Source organism: Symphalangus syndactylus, chromosome 9 (assembly GCF_028878055.3).
Source record: "Symphalangus syndactylus isolate Jambi chromosome 9, NHGRI_mSymSyn1-v2.1_pri, whole genome shotgun sequence".
Lineage (NCBI taxonomy): Eukaryota > Metazoa > Chordata > Mammalia > Primates > Hylobatidae > Symphalangus > Symphalangus syndactylus.
Window position 1 is genome coordinate 59627775 of NC_072431.2, and position 14381 is coordinate 59642155.

At 52.7% G+C, this 14381-nt stretch overlaps 1 protein-coding gene across 2 annotated transcripts; it reads left to right on the forward strand.

Moving 5' to 3' along the window:
* The first annotated feature begins 117 nt into the window (after window positions 1-117).
* Window positions 118-6966, forward strand: ZNHIT1 (zinc finger HIT-type containing 1). Of its 2 annotated transcripts, XM_055292707.2 has the most exons (5): window positions 118-337; window positions 5368-5538; window positions 6253-6332; window positions 6449-6618; window positions 6713-6966. In XM_055292707.2, the coding sequence occupies exons 1-5, from the start codon at window positions 244-246 to the stop codon at window positions 6732-6734; spliced, it is 537 nt and encodes a 178-aa protein (XP_055148682.1). In that variant the 5' UTR covers window positions 118-243; the 3' UTR covers window positions 6735-6966. The 2 variants fall into 2 exon arrangements, with proteins under 2 accessions (XP_055148682.1, XP_055148680.1); XM_055292705.1 differs by lacking the exon at window positions 6253-6332 and having other exon boundaries at window positions 182-337.
* The last annotated feature ends 7415 nt before the right edge of the window (window positions 6967-14381 follow it).

Genomic DNA, 14381 nt, shown 5'->3' on the forward strand with positions numbered 1-14381 from the left:
GCCTTTGTGATCACAGCATCTTCACAAGGACCAAAGGAAAATAAGATTTCTCGTAAGAACACCATGACCACATCTTTAAAATGACCCATTTCATGGCTCCCACAAGATTTACACCTCCACACTGAGGCCGGAAGTGGTTTTGCCCCTATAAAACATGGCGAAAAGCTTTCTTGTTTCCAAGGAAACGCCACGTAATGAATCGAAGCTGTGGCGCACGCGCAGAAATACAAGCCACCGGAAGTGATGGCTCCCCTACCAAAGCCGTGGGGTTACTACGCGTGCGCAGCAGTGTGTTCCGACAGTCGTGTTGTGCCAATGGTGGAGAAGAAAACTTCTGGTATGTGAGCCCCCGCGGTTCGCCCCCTTCCCCTTCCCAAGTCCAAACCAGTCCTAGAATTTTCTTACCTAGTCATTCCTCTTTTTTTTTTTTGAGACATGGTCTCGCTCTTTCACCTAGGCTGGAGTGCAGTGGCATAGTCATAGCTCACTGCAGCCTCGAATTCCAGGGATCAAACCATCCTCCCACCTCAGCCTCCCGAATGGCTGGAACTGCAGGCTTGAGGCCCCACGCCTGGCTAATTTTTAATTTGTTATGTGGTGACGGGCTCTCGCTATGTTGCCTAGTTTGGTCTCCAACTCTTGGCCTCAAAGCGATCCTCCCGCGTGGGCCTTCCAAAGTGCTGGGATTACAGGCGTAAACTGCCGCGCCCGGCCCCAGCTATTCCTCTTAAATCCCTTCCTCAGCCCTCTGGTCCTGGCGTTGACCCTTCATTCACGTTTTATTGATGCCTGCTCCAAGCCGGGGGCTGGGGATGAAGAGGAGAAAGACCCCTGTTATCCAAGCATTGGCTTTTTCCGGAAGGGGGACAGAAACGCAGACCTAACACTGTATGTCACTGTGATTTGTGATTTGTGCTATGGCAGAGGGAAGCACAGCGCCTGGGAACAGGGAGGCGTGGCATCTAGCCCAGGTTCTGGGAGGCAGGGGACGGTGAAAGCTTGAAGGAAAAATGAAAAAGCTTGAATTGAGTCTTGAAAGTCTAGTTAGGGTTTCTCTCAGTGGGAACCTCACGTGCAAAGGCAGTAAAGCAAGAAAAAGCAGGTCGCTTGGGAAGCCAAGTCCACAGTTTGGATCTCAAACAGAGTAATAAGAAAGGATGGAGGGCTGGGGAAAGGTTACATTTTGAAAGGCATTATACACACTGCCCAGGAATTTGAACTCTGTGGGGAAACACTGGAGAGCCAGCAAAGGCTTTGTTTTTTGTTTTTTGTTTTTTTTTAAGACGGAGTCTCGCTCTGTCGCCCAGGCTGGAGTGCAGTGGCGCGATCTCGGCTCACTGCAAGCTCCACCTCCCGGGTTCACGCCATTCTCCTGCCTCAGCTTCCCGAGTAGCTGGGACTACAGGCGCCTGCCGCCACGCCCAGCTTATTTTTTGTATGTTTAGTAGAGACGGGGTTTCACCGTGTTAGCCAGGATGGTCTCGATCTCCTGACCTGGTGATCCACCCACCTCGGCCTCCCAAAGTGCTGGGATTACAGGCATGAGCCACCGCGCCCGGCCTGGCTTTTTTTTTTTTTTAGACAGAGTCTCGCTCTGTCACCAGGCTGGAATGTAGTGGTTCTGTATAACTCACTGCAGCCTCAACCTCCCATGCTCAAGTGATTCTTCTGCCTCAGCCACCTGAGGAGCTGGAACTACAGGTGGGTGCAGGCCACCATGCTGGGTGGTTTTTATATTTTTTGTTGAGATGGGTGTCTTACTATGTTGCTCAGGCTGGTCTTGAACTCCTGAGCTCAGGTGATCCTCCTGCCTCGGCCTTCCAAAATGCTAGGATTACAGGCATGAGCCACTGCACTTGGCCCTTTCAGTTTTTTTTTGTTTGTTTGTTTTTTTGAGACGGAGTCTCTCTCTGTCACCTAGGCTGGAGTGCAGTGGCGCAATCTCTGTTCACTGCAAGCTCCGCCTCCCGGGTTCACACCATTCTCTGGCCTCAGCCTCCAGAGTAGCTGGGACTACAGGCGCCCGCCACTACACCCAGCTTATTTTTTGTATTTTTAGTAGAGACAGGGTTTCACCGTGTTAGCCAGGATGGTCTTGATCTCCTGACCTCGTGATCCGCCTGCCTCAGCCCCCCAAAATGCTAGGATTACAGGCATGAGCCACTGCGCTTGGCCTTCTCAGTTTTTCAAAGGCATGGCAGTCTCCCAGCCATGACTTTTTTCATGTTGGCCTTAAGGCCTGAAATACCCTGCTGTCTCCCTTAGCCAGGTCATTCACCAGTTAGGCCTTAAGCTAGACTTACCTTCTTCTGGAAAGTCTTCCCTGACTACTCCAAGGCCAGGTTGGGTGTTTCTGTCCTGGGCTCTGCAGCACTTTATACTTCCATATCCTAGCCTACCCCATGCTGTACTTACTGTGTTTGTTTGATTAATCATTTGTGTTTGCCACTGGACTGTAAGCTTTGGCATCCCTGAAACCTAGAGCCCTGCTTGGCATTTGGAGGGGAGACAGAGTAGTACCGTGATCACAATCATGGTTTTTTTGTTTGGTTGGTTTTGGATTTTTTTTTTTTTTTTTTTTTTGAAACAGGGTCTTGCTCTGTCACCCAGGCTGGAGTGCAGTGGTGCAAACACACCTCACTGCAGCCTTGAGCTCCTGGGCTCAAGCAATCCTTGCGCCTCAGCCTCCTGAATAGCTGGGACTACAGGTGTGTCCCACTACACCTGGCTAATTTTTGTATTTTTTTGTAGAAACAGGGTTTTGCTGTGTTGCCCAGGCTGGCCTCGAACTCCCGCACTCAAGCAATCCACCCACCTGGGCCTCCCAAAGTGCTGAGATAACAGGCATGAGCCACTGCTCCTGGCAAGGTCATGCTTTTTGATGCTGGGTAGTTCTTTGACTTCTGACCTGGCCACTTGCTAGCTGTGTGAACTTTGGACACATTTCTTAATCTCTGTTTTGTTTTGTTTTTCTGAGACGGAGTCTTGCTCTGTCACCCAGGCTGGAGTGAAGTGGCGCGATCTCGGCTCACTGCAAGCTCCGCCTCCCGGGTTCACGCTATTCTCCTGCCTCGGCCTCTCCGAGTAGCTAGGACTACAGGCGCCCACCACCACGCCCGGCTAATTTTTTGTATTTTTAGTAGAGACGGGGTTTCACCGTGGTCTCGATCTCCTGACCTCGTGATCCGCCCGCCTCGGCCTCCCAAAGTGCTGGGATTATAAGCGTGAGCCACCACGCCCGGCCTACATTTCTTAATCTCTGAATGTTGGTAAATTGGGGATGACGATACTGTCCCATACAGCTGTTGTAAGGGTTAAATGGTTCAAGTGATGCAAACAGCTGAGCACGTGCCTGGCTCATAGTAAGTGTTCAACAAGTGATAGCTACTAGGGCTGCTGCTGTTATTGTTATGGTTAACAGGTGGTTAATGAATAAAGAGATACATTATGCAAAATTATCAGAATCCGGCAAATAGCTGATAAGGCAATGAGGAAAGAGGTTTTTTGTTTTTTTGTTTTTAAGACAAGGTCTCACTCTGTTGCCCAGGCTGGAGTGCAGTGGCGTGATCTCAGCTCACTGCAACCTTCACCTCCCGGGTTCAAGCGATTCTTGTGCCTCAGCCTCCCGAGTAGCTGGGATTACAGGCATGTGCCACCACACCCTGCTAATTTTTGTATTTTTAGTAGAGACAGGATTTCACCACGTTGGCCAGGCTGGTCTCGAACTCCTGACCTGAAGTGATGAGCCCACCTCAGCCTCCCAAAGTGCTGGGATTGCAGGGGTGAGCCACTATGTCCAGCCGAGGAAAGAGGTTTAAAATAACTTCTAGGTTTCTGGTTTGGATGTCTGCATAGACGGTTCCATTCGCTTAGAGAGAATCTGCAGGAGAAGCAGACTTGGATGGGAATTTTTTTTAATTTTGAGTTGCGGTGTCCACGGGGCCAGCGGGTGATTTCTTTTTTCGTTCTTTTTTGTTTTGTTTTTTTGTTTTTGAGACAGTCTTGCTCTGTCACTCAGGCTGGAGTGTTGGCATGATCACGGCTTGCTGCACACTGCAGCCTCAACCTCTCGGGCCCATGTAATCCTCCCACTGCAGCCTCCCAAGTAGCTGGAACTACAGGCGTGTGCAACCACGCCTGGCTTATTTTTTAATTTTTCGTAGAGATGGGGTTTGGCTATGCTGCCCGGGCTGGTTTCTAACTCCTGGCATCAAGTGATCCTTTGGCCTCCCAAAGTGCTGAGATTACAGGCGTGCGCCACCACGCCTGGCCTCACCAGGCGCCGGCTGCACGGCCAGTTCTGGAGCCCGGGAGCAGGTTCTGGGTTGAGGGAGTCACTCTGGGAGTCATTTGCTTGTGGGTGATCATCAGAGCCCTTTGTTTGGATTCGTAATCCCAGGAAGAGTGCGTAGACTTAGCAGAGAAGAGGGCCAGCCACCTCCACAGAGGCAGGGAGAGCAGCCGAGCTGGAGCCGGAGGATTGCGGGACATGGAGAAGGCCTGCAGTTTTGTCAAGGAAGCAAGCAAAGGGTCTGTTTCTATTCGATGAAGGTAGTCAGCACCGCCACAGGGTGGACAGGGCTCAAGTCCAAGGAGGAGGAGGAAGGCACACTGGAGCCGCTCTGGGGCCCCGAGGGTGGGTGGTCCCCCGTGGATGACCAGGCAGGTGTCAGGTGTCAAATTTCAGGGTTCCAGGAGAGGATGGGAGGTGAAAAAGCGATACGTCACGTGAGTTGCTGTGAAGGAGAAGGAGTTGTGAAGCCGAGTAGACGCATGAGCGTCGCCAGCTTTTTGATGGAAAGGAAAGTGCCGGTTGAGGAGGAGGGGTTGAAGATGGGAGAGGGAGGGAATGGGCTGGAGGTGAAGGCTCGGGTTCGGTGGTGGGACTTGGGGGGCTCCAGGGCAGGGGTGTGCCCACTTGGCATCACGTTTGTGGGTAGGTGGCCTGGAAGATGAGCATGTCCAAGCGTGGGTGGCCCCTGGTTCCTTTGAGGTAGGAGGTGAGATGCTGAGCGTGAGGGCCATGTGTATTGAGGGCCCGGGACAGCCTGGAAGCCCCAGGGCACCATGACCTCCCCAGTCAGCAGTGAGCTGTCTCCAGGAGGGGGCTCACTGGCTGGGACTGGGATTGAGAGGAAAGCGGAGAAAACAGGCGGGAGAAACTGAAAGGGTCTCAGCTGGTGGGACAGGAAGTGTGGGGCCGGGGGCTGGCCTGGGAGGAGACAAGGGGACCGAGGGCTTGGCGATGGGGATGAGATCAGAGAGCTGCAGCTTCCACCCCCGGTGCCTTCCTCACCCTGCCCAGAGCGGTGGCCACACTGCTCTTTCTCGGAATCCCTGTAACTTTGTGTGCCCTGCCCCATCCAGTTCGCTCCCAGGACCCCGGGCAGCGGCGAGTGCTGGACCGGGCCGCCCGGCAGCGTCGCATCAACCGGCAGCTGGAGGCCCTGGAGAATGACAACTTCCAGGATGACCCCCACGCGGGACTCCCTCAGCTTGGCAAGAGACTGCCTCAGTTTGATGACGACGCGGACACTGGTGAGGTGGATGGAGGAGGAGGCGGGGGATGGGACTGAGAGGAGGAGAGAGGAGGGCGGGAAAGTCCGCCCAACTCAGGCTGTGGGAGGACCCAAGAGCTCCTGGTGCCTCTGCCAGTGACTGGCTCCCGTGGCTGTGAGCAACCACACCCCCTTTCTGTGCCTCAGTTTCCTCTCGTGTATGTGAAATAAACAAGAGAGACTGGATGAGCTCTGACACGAAGCCTTAGGCTTGGGGGCATGGAGGTGACTGTCAGCTGGGATTGGAGAATTGGGGTGGAGGGCAGAGGCTGGTAGCGAGGGGCCGACTTAGAGCCAGGAGGGCAGGGCCAGGTGTGGTGGCTCACGCCTGTAATCCCAGCATTTGGGAGGCTGAGGTGGGCGGATCACTTGAGGTCAGGAGGTCAAGACCAGCCTGGCCAAAATGGTGAAACCCCATCTCTACTAGAAATACAAAAACAAAATTAGCCAGGCATGGTGGTGGACACCTGTAATTCCAGCTACTCAGGAGGCCAAGGCAAGAGAATCACTTGAACCCGGGAGATGGAGGTTGCAGTGAGCTAAGATTGCACCACTGCACTCCAGCCTGGGTGACAGAGTGAGACTCTGTCTCAGAAAGAACCAGGAGGGCACATGGGCACAGGGAGTGATGAACCAGAGAAAGCTTCTGTCTTTCTGGGCAAGTGCCAAGCAATGGATCACCCTTGACCCCTAGGAAAGAAAAAGAAGAAAACCCGAGGTGATCATTTTAAACTTCGCTTCCGAAAAAACTTTCAGGCCCTGTTGGAGGAGCAGGTGAGGGGAGGGTCGGCCTGGGAGGACCCCACAGGGAAGGGGTGAGCCTGGCCCCGGCAAGTGTTCGCTGCGTGGGTGGGCAGAGGAGTCCTAGAGCCGGCCCCTTGTCTCTGCAGAACTTGAGTGTGGCCGAGGGCCCCAACTACCTGACGGCCTGTGCGGGGCCCCCATCGCGGCCCCAGCGCCCCTTCTGTGCTGTCTGTGGCTTCCCTTCCCCCTACACCTGTGTCAGCTGCGGCGCCCGGTACTGCACCGTGCGCTGTCTGGGGACCCACCAGGAGACCAGGTGAGCGTGAGACCTGCTGTCCACACCCACTCTCTCCTTCCCACAGCCTCCCCAGACCTCTCTCCCCTCATCCTGGCTTCCCCTCTGTCTGCAGGTGTCTGAAGTGGACCGTGTGAGCCTGGGCATTCCCAGAGAGGAAGGGCCGCTGTGCACTGCCCGGCCTTCAGAAAGACAGAGTTTCATCACCCAATGCAGGGGGAGCTCTTCCTGGACCAAGGGAGGAGCCGCTCATTCACCCAACAAAACTGTGTCTTACCTGCCAGGAAAGACCAGCCTCACTCCCAGGAGCTGTCTGGCAGGTAGGCTGGGCCCCCCAGTGCTGTTAGAATAAAAAGCCTCATGCCAGAAGCCTGCCTGTTTGGTCGTGGTGTGTTTGAGGTGATGGTGATGGGTCACCCGTCTCTCCTGCTCACGGCTCCGTCTCTCTTCCTCCTGCCTCCCACTCACCCCTGCCACTGTCTGCCCCTCTGTGTCCCTGATCACGAGAGATTCTGTCCCATTCTCCTGCCACCCCCGAGCCCCTGCCCTCCTTGGCTGCTTCTTTAAGTCTTTTTGGTTATTGATTTAGTTGTTTAAACTATTTTATTTATTTATTAGAGACAGGGTCTCGCACTGTAACCCAGGCTGGAGTGCAGTGGTGCGGTCTCAACTCACTGCAACCTCCGCCTCCCAGGTTCAAGGGATTCTCCTGCCTCAGCCTCCCAAGTAACTGGGATTACAGGTGCCTGTCACCATGCCCAACTAATTTTTTTCTATTTTTAGTAGAGTTGGGGTTTTGATGTGTTGGCCAGGCTGGTCTTGGGCTCCCAACCTCAGGTGATCCACCCACCTCGGCCTACCAAAGTGCTGGGATTATAGGTGTGGGCCACTGCGCCCGGCCATGTTTTTCCTTTTTATTTCTCCAGTTGCTATATTTTCAAAGTACAGCTAGGTTCCAGGGACGGGTGACAGGGAGGTGGTGGGAGGACTGTGGAACATGTGCAGAATGGTACCGCAGAGGGAGCTGGGCCTGTCTTCCTCTCAAGGTACTTAGGCAAAGGGGAGTAGTCCTTGTCCTTGGTGCTGCCAGACTGAGGGAGCAGTTGTCCTTAGGAAGCCCCTATTACCAGGGGCTGCAGTGTGTGAAGTTATTAGCAGTATGGAAAACCTAGAAGTTTCTGGGAAACATGGGGGAATTCATGGTATAGAGCAAATTTGTCCAACCTGTAGCCCGCATGTGGCCCAGGATGACTTTGAATGCAGCCCAACACAAATTCATAAACTTTCTTAAAACATTATGAGATTCTTTTACGATTTTTTTTTCCTTTTAGCTCATCAGCTATCGTTAATGTTAGTGAATTTTATGTATCTCCTAAGACAATTCTTCTTCTTCCCGTGTGGCCCAGAGAAGCCAAAAGAGTGGACACCCCTGGATTAGAGGCCCCTGGTCTGGGTGGCCCTGGGTGCTGTGACTCATGTGAACTTCTTATACCCATACCTTGTCTAAATGAATTGCAAGCTGTAATCTCGTAAGGTCCTTTTGGTTGCTGTATTAAGGCCCAGAACCCTGTTAACCTCATAGCAAAGCAAGTGCTTAGTAAGTATCCGTTGAACAGATGGCCTCATTAAGATGTTAGAGAGATCCAGCAAAGTCAACGTTAGGCACCATCTTTTTTTTTTTTTTTTTTTCCCTGAGGTGGAGTCTCGCTCTGTCGCTCAGGCTGGAGTGCAGTGGTGCCATCTCAGCTCACTGCAACCTCCACCTCCCAGGTTCAAGTGACCCTCATGCCTCAGCCTTCTCAGTTGCTGGGATTACAGGCGCCCACCACTATGCCCAGATAATTTTTGTATTTTTTGTAGAGATAGGGTTTCACCTTGTTGGCTAGGCTGGTTTCGAACTTCTAACCTCAGATGATCCACCCGCTTCGGCCTCCAAAGTGGCGGGATTACAGGTGAGAGCCACCGTGCCTGGCCAGTCACCATCTTAAGCCTTCATTTTTGGGTACTTTCCTGGGGGTTGGCTCAAGTATTCCCCAGGGTTTTCTTGAGGAACTGCCTCCCTTTCTCTGAAGACTTGCAGCTGGGCAGGCGGTACTGGTTTTGGTGTCAGCTTCATGTTGGGGGGCTGATGTCAGGATTCAGAGACAATCCAGGTGAGGTGGTTTTTCAAGATGTCTCAAAAATCTTTGTCCTCCCATTAAAAAGTGGAGTGTTATGGCCAGGCAAGGTGGCTCACACCTGTAATCCCAGCACTTTGGGAGGCTGAGGTGGGCAGATCACTTGAGGTCAGGAGTTTGAGACCAGCCTGGCCAACATGGTGAAACCCTGTCTCTAATAAAAATACAAAAATTAGCTGGGCATGGTGGCGTGCGCGTGTAATCCCAGCTACTCTGGAGGCTGAGGCAGCAGAATCACTTGAACCTGGGAGGTGGAGGTTGCAGTGAGCCAAGATCACGCCACTGCACTCCAGCCTGGGCAACAGAATGAGACCCTGGCTAAGAAAAAAAAAAAGGCCAGGTGCAGTGGCTCACGCCTGTAATTGTAACACTTTGGGAGGCCAAGGCAGGTGGATCACCTGAGGTCAGGAGTTTGAGATCATCCTGGCCAACATGGTAAAACCCCATCTGTACTGAAAGTACAAAAATTAGCTGGGCGTGGTGGTGGGTACTTGTAATCCCACTACTTGGGAGGCTGAGGCAAGAGAGTCGCTTGAACCTGGGAGGTGGAGGTTGCAGTGAGCTGAGATCTCGCCATTGCACTCCAGCCTGGGCAACAGAGTAAGACTCCATGTCAAAAACAAAAACAAAAACAAAACAAAATTAGCCAGGCATGGTGGCATGTGCCTGTAATCCCAGCTACTCAGGAGGCTGAGGCAGGAGAATCGCTTGAACCCGCGAGGCGGAGGTTTCAGTGGGCTGAGATTGCACCATTGCATTCCAGCCTGGGCAACAGAGTGAGACTCCGTCTCCAAAAAGGAAAGAAAAGACTATTTCGGGGCTGAACAACACCATCTGTGCTTCTCCGTGGCATCCTAGGCCGGGATTCCCGTCCAGCTTGCACTGTCAGCATAATCTCTTTGGATTCTTTCCTAACTTAGCTGACTGTTTCATATTTTGTGGTTATAAAAAGAGGCACACTGGTTCTGTTCAATGTAAGATTGCTCTCCCCAGTGATGTACTCCGCCTTCCAAAATGACCTTGAGAGGACAGGGCTGGACCCCGAGGGCCTCTGGTTGCTCTCTGATGCCATCCATGACATTCTCTAGGAAGCTGAGTCCAGGGTCTTTGGACCCCCATTGAAAAACCATAGTTCGGCCGGGCAGTTGGCACACGCTTGTAATCCCAACACTTTGGGAGCCTGAAGCAGGTGGATCACTTGAGGTCAGGAGTTCGAGACCAGCCTGGCCAACATGGTGAAACCCAGTCTATACTAAAATTACAAAAATTAGCCAGGTGTGGTGGCACATGCCTATAATCCCAGCTATTTGGGAGGCTGAGGCAGGAGAATTGCTGGAACCCAGGAGGCGAGGTTGCAGTGAGCCGAGATCGCGCCACTGCATTCCAGCCTGGGTGACAGAGCAAGACTCAGTCTCAAAAAAAAAGAAGAAAGAAAGAAAACCATAATTCCCCAAGGACAGCCTGAAACAATTTTGCCAGCTTCCTTCATGCTAGGGAGATTTTTTCCTACGTTGGGAGACACCTGGTCTTTGAGAAATGTATACTCTGCTATAAGGTTCTAGAAGGTAAACCTAGTGTCATGTGATAGGGGCAGCACCCCCCTTTCCTGGGAGCACAGAGGAGGAAGAGGTTGGCGCCAGGGTTTGGAAGTCTGGACACGGGCAGTTACTCCTAAAAACTTTAATGAGGCTGGGTGCTGTGGCTCAGGCCTGTAATCCCAACGCTTTGGGAGGCTGAGGCAGGAGGGTCTCTTGATCCTAGTAGTTCGAGACCAGCTTGGGCAACACAGAGAGACCCCATCTCTACAAAAAATTTAAAAATTGGCCGGGCGCGGTGGCTCATGCCTGTAATCCCAGCACTTTGGGAGGCCGAGGCAGGCAGATCACGAGGTCAGGAGATCGAGACCATCCTGGCTAACACGGTGAAACTCCGTCTCCACTAAAAATACAAAAAATTAGCTGTCCTGGTGGCGGGCGCCTATAGTCCCAGCTATTCGGGAGGCTGAGGCAGGAAAATGGCGTGAACCCAGGAGGCGGAGCTTGCAGTGAGCCAAGATTGCGCCACTGCATTCCAGCCTGGGCGACAGAGCAAGACTCCGTCTCAAAAAAATAAATAAATAAAAAATAAAAATTAGCCAGGTATGGTGGTACATGCCTATAGTCCCAGCTACTCAGGGAAGGATGGCTTAGGCCTGGGAGGTTGAGGCTGTGGTAGGCAGCCATCACTTTACTGCAGTCCAACCTGGGCAACAGAGCAAGACTCTGTCTCAAAAAAAAGAAAAAAAGATGTTGATTTTAATTGATGTGAGTTAGGAGAGCCAAGAATTCTGGGAAGCAGGGCAGTTGTGTCTTCAGTCTTGGAGAACTCCTGGTCTGAGTACTAACTAGTGGTGTAGCTTGGACAAGTCACTTCACCTCTCTCATTCTGTTGGAGCCATGCTGCAGCTATTGCAAGAATTCAATACACCCAGCCCGAGGCCTGGCTTCTAGTGAGTACGCAGCAAATGAGAGCGCTTGATGATAACTGCCAAGATCTAAAGCATGTTGTTGAGTTTTTCACAGCCAGCTCCCTGGGGACTAACCCCAGCACCTGGCCCAATTGTCAGGTAGCCAGCAGTTTACATTTACATTTCTTTTTTTGAGACAGAGTGTCACTCTGTCGCTCAGGCTGGAGTGCAGTGGTGTGATCTCGGCACACTGCAACCTCCACCTCCCAGGTTCAAGTGATTCTCGTGCCTCAGCCTCCTGAGTAGTTAGAATTACAGGTGCCCACCACCATGCTCCGCTAGTTTTCGGATGTTTTTTATTTTTTTCTTTTAATTTTTTTGAGACAGAGTCTCGCTCTGTCACCCAAGCTGGAGTGCAGTGGCACGATCTCAGCTCACTGCAACCTCTGCCTCCCTGGTTGTTCAAGCGATTCTCCTGCCCCAGCCTCCTGAGTAGCTGGGATAACAGGCACCTGCCACCTCACCTGGCTAATTTTGTATTTTTATTAGAGATGGGGGTTTCATTATGTTGGCCAGGCTGGTCTCGAACTCCTGACCTCAGATGATCCGCCAACCCCAGCCTCCCAAAGTGCTGGGATTACAGGCGTGAGCCACTGCGCCCGGCCAGTGGTTTACATTTGTGTTTGCTCCTAGGCTGTGGGTTCTTTGAGGGCACAGGCCCACTCCAGCTTCTAGCAGGGAAGCAGCTCAGTGTGTGAAAAGGGCAAATGTCTTCATAACCCGTTGTAGTCACGTGACCACCCTGGAAGAAATCAAAACTCAACCTGGTGACCATACTAAGGCACACAGTTAAATGCTCAGTTGTAAAACTGGGTACAGGTTGTTTTTCCTGAAGGGGGAAGGAGTGAGAAGAGGCAGGCTGGTGTTGGGAAAAGGAGGTAGACATGTGGGGGTGGCACACCGGAGACTTTTGGAAGCGCCTGGAGGTGTCAGCAGTTGTAATTGACTTTTGTCTTCCTTCACTGCAGGGAACACTCTCATGGCCTTTCAGGATTGTAAGACACTTTTTGTTTGATTGTTTTTCGAGATGGAGTCTTGCTCTGTCACCCAGGCTGGAGTGCAGTGGCGCAATCTCAGCTCACTGCAACCTCCATTTCCCAAGTTCAAGTGATTTTCCTGCCTCAGCCTCCCGAGTAGCTGGGATTATAGGTGTGTGCCACCACTCTATTTTTAGTACAGTTGGGGTTTTGCCATGTTGGCCAGGCTCCTCTTGAAATCCTGACCTCAGGTGATCCACCCACCTTAGCCTCCCAAAGTGCTGGGATTACAGGTGTGAGCCACTGTGCCTGGCCCTAATTTTTATTTTTTTAGTAGAGATGGGGTCTCGCTACGTTGCCCAGGTTGGTCTTGAATTCCTGGGCTTAAGGGATTCTCCCGCCTTGGCCTTTCCCAAAGTGCTGGGATTATAGGCACGATCCACTGAGCCTGGCCTGTAAAAGACAGAAGACGGTGTGGAAGGAGAGGATTGCAGATGGTCACAGACTTGTTGGCCACAGGACCCTTTATGTAGGGAGCAGCTCAAAAGGTACCAGGGCTTCTGGCCAGGCGCAGTGGCTCACACTTGTAATTCCAGCACTTTGGGAGGCTGAGGCAGGTGGATTACCTGAGGTCAGGAGTTCGAGACCAGCCTGGGCAACATGGTGAAACCTGGTCTCTACTAAAAATACAAAAAAATTAGCTGGGAATGGTGGCGCACGCCTGTAGTCCCAGCTACTCGGGAGGCTGAGGCAGGAGAATCACTTGAACCTGGGAGGCCGAGGTTGCAGTGAGCCAACGTCGCACCACTGCACTCCAGCCTGGGTGACAGAGCAAGATTCTGTCTCAAAAAAAAAAAAAAGCACCAGTGTTTCTGGCTGGAGACCAGCCAGAAGGATCCCAAGGATCCCAGCCCCAATGTGAAGGTGTGTCCAGGGCCCAGGAAGCAGCCTGGTGTGATGGTGGAGCATGGTTTATCCAGAGGAAAGGGAGCAATGGGGATGGAGAGGTGGGCCAGGGCCAGGCAGCATGTCAAGTTCATAACTGTCTGGGGCTTTCTTCTGGCGGGGCCAGGAGCTGCCAAGGCAGGGCGGTCGGTGGTTCTCCAGGAGTGCATTAGGAAGACTGTGCTTGAGACGCCCAGGTGGGGGAACCCTGTAGGGGGGGCAGGAAAGCATGAGGGCCTGCCCCAGGACCAGGCAGTAGAGAAGGGAGAGAAGTAGATGGGTGTGAAAAACACCATAGAGGGAGAGTCTGGAGGATTTGGCAATGAACGGAGGAGAGGAAGTGGTGGAGCAGAGGGGAGGGAGAGGTTGTCCATCTGCAGACAGAGATCTCGGCCATGCTGGTGACAGGGGTGATGGGGACTGCAGCTCTGCCGTAAGTGATGAATTCGATGTGTCTGGAGCCCACGTGGTAGGAACATACATGTACTTCTGAAGCGCAGGGGAGAGGCACAGGTGGAATGCCGATGCAGATCTCTCCATTCCAGGGGAGGGTTTTTAAGGGCGAATGAATGAGATGAAGGAGAAAGGGGAGGGGGCTGCAGTCAGAATCCAGGGCTCCCCAAGGGACTGGCCACTTGTTCGCACTGCAGAGGATAGTGCTGGGATAGGGCTCCATTGCCCACTTTGCTGGATACCAGGCTTCTTCCTAGCGGCCTCATTGTCTTTTTGTTTTCTCTTTTTCCTTTTTTTGAGACAGGATCTCCCTCTGTCGGCCCAGGCTGGAGTGCAGTGGTTCAATCACAGCTCACTGCAGCCTCCAACTCCTGGGGTCAAGCGACCCTCCTGCCTTGGCCTCCTGAGTAGCTGGGACTACAGGCATGCACCACCATGCCCGGCTAATTTTTGTATTTTTTTTTTTAGAGAAGGGGTTTCACCATGTTGGCCAGGGTGGTCTCGAACTCCTGACCTTAAGTGATCCTCCCCCGCCACCGCCCCCCTCAGCCTCCCGAAGTGCTGGGATTACAGGCATGAGCCACCACACCTGACCTCACTGTCTCATCTTAAGTGGGTGCAGCTCTGTGCTCAGCACCCACTGGGCCTGCAGCCAACCTACCCACAACCCAGAACTGTGTCTGAGCCGGACACCACCAAGATGCACACACACCCGCCAACAGACCT

Excerpts from the sequence above, each read along its gene's own strand:
- ZNHIT1 (XM_055292705.1), top strand. The coding sequence starts at position 244 with ATGGCTCCCCTACCAAAGCCGTGGGGTTACTACGCGTGCGCAGCAGTG. Across the intron at positions 338-5,367 it reads GGTGGAGAAGAAAACTTCTG|TTCGCTCCCAGGACCCCGGG; the intron begins GTATGTGAGCCC and ends TGCCCCATCCAG. Across the intron at positions 5,539-6,448 it reads TGATGACGACGCGGACACTG|AACTTGAGTGTGGCCGAGGG; the intron begins GTGAGGTGGATG and ends TTGTCTCTGCAG.